Genomic DNA, 1,169 nt, shown 5'->3' with positions numbered 1-1,169 from the left:
CCATTCCAAACAGTTGAAACAACAAAGATAAACAGATCGATCATTTAGTTACTATACTCTTCACCTCTTTCACAGCCTAACAAAGGGATGATTCGTGAGTGAATGGCTAGACCACCTCTTGTGTACGTCTCTCTCCAAGCATCTGCTCAAAAAATCTATTGCTTCTTTAGACAACCAACCCGGTATACGAGGAAGGCAATCACTGTGACCGATGAGATCGACCCAATCATCGAAACCAAGATCACCATGTTCTCCCCAAATCAATTCTCCGGTTAACATCTCCAAAACCGTACACCCAAAAGCCCACACATCTGTTCCAAAGTCCACAATCCCATGGCTCATAGTCTCTGGAGCCACATACCTCGCAGTGCCTCTCCTATGACCGGTTCCGTCACCGTACTCTATCGACCCTTTCTCCATAGCTAAACCGAAATCTCCAATCTTGGTCAAATTACCCATTAGCTCTTAACCGGTGATCGGTAGGGCAGAGAAAGAGATTCTCCGGTTTAATGTCGCAATGGATGATGTTTTGATCGTGGATGTATCTGAGTCTAGAAGCTCGTGAAAGCTCTGCACTTTTGATCGCTCTCTCTGTTTTGTCTTTGTCGTTTACACTTGTAGCTAGATAAACAGAACCGTAAGTGCCTCTTCCAAGTAATTGAGTTTTGACCCACGACGACAAATTTCTTACTCCTCCGTCGTTGGTTAAGGCGGCGGCGGCGGAAGATTTGAGAACGGCGGTTGAAGATTCTTTGGTTATCTCTACGATACTCTTCTTCTTTTTCTCCTTGTTCATGTTTTTAAAAGGCGGTCGAGTAAATCTCGGATTTTTCTTAGCCATCTTCTTTCGTAGATGGAGAATGATTTTGTTGTACAATTTCTTGTTGGTGATCTCGAGGCCGTTGCAAGAGACAACGACCGGGCTTGAGAATCGATTTTGATCAAAAGACATAGATCTCTCCATCTTTCGCACCTCTTACTCTGAGAGTTTCTGCGATACTAAAACGATAAGAAGGAGAAAGAAGGAAGCGAGAGACTATCTATTGACTTGGGAGTCAAGTTTTTCCTTTTATGCTTGTGTGTGTGTGTTTTTGTTTCAATTAGGGCAAAACCTAATTAAATAAGAGGTTCGGTGATATACGTTTCAATCATTGATTTAGACGCGTCTG

At 42.9% G+C, this 1,169-nt stretch overlaps 1 protein-coding gene across 1 annotated transcript; it reads right to left on the bottom strand.

Annotated features, from left to right (window-relative positions):
* Nucleotides 1–69: 69 nt before the first annotated feature.
* On the bottom strand, nucleotides 70–964 carry LOC112085955 (mitogen-activated protein kinase kinase 10-like). The gene is given in 2 exon segments (XM_024154787.1): nucleotides 70–456; nucleotides 458–964. Coding segments are annotated over 2 exon segments (894 nt in total).
* Between the last annotated feature and the right edge of the window lie 205 nt (nucleotides 965–1,169).

The sequence above is a fragment of the Eutrema salsugineum genome, unplaced genomic scaffold (genome assembly GCF_000478725.1).
Source record: "Eutrema salsugineum unplaced genomic scaffold, Eutsalg1_0 scaffold_282, whole genome shotgun sequence".
Classification (NCBI taxonomy): Eukaryota; Viridiplantae; Streptophyta; class Magnoliopsida; order Brassicales; family Brassicaceae; genus Eutrema; species Eutrema salsugineum.
The sequence above is the reverse complement of the archived record's forward strand: the minus strand, read 5'-3'. Positions and strand labels throughout refer to the sequence as shown.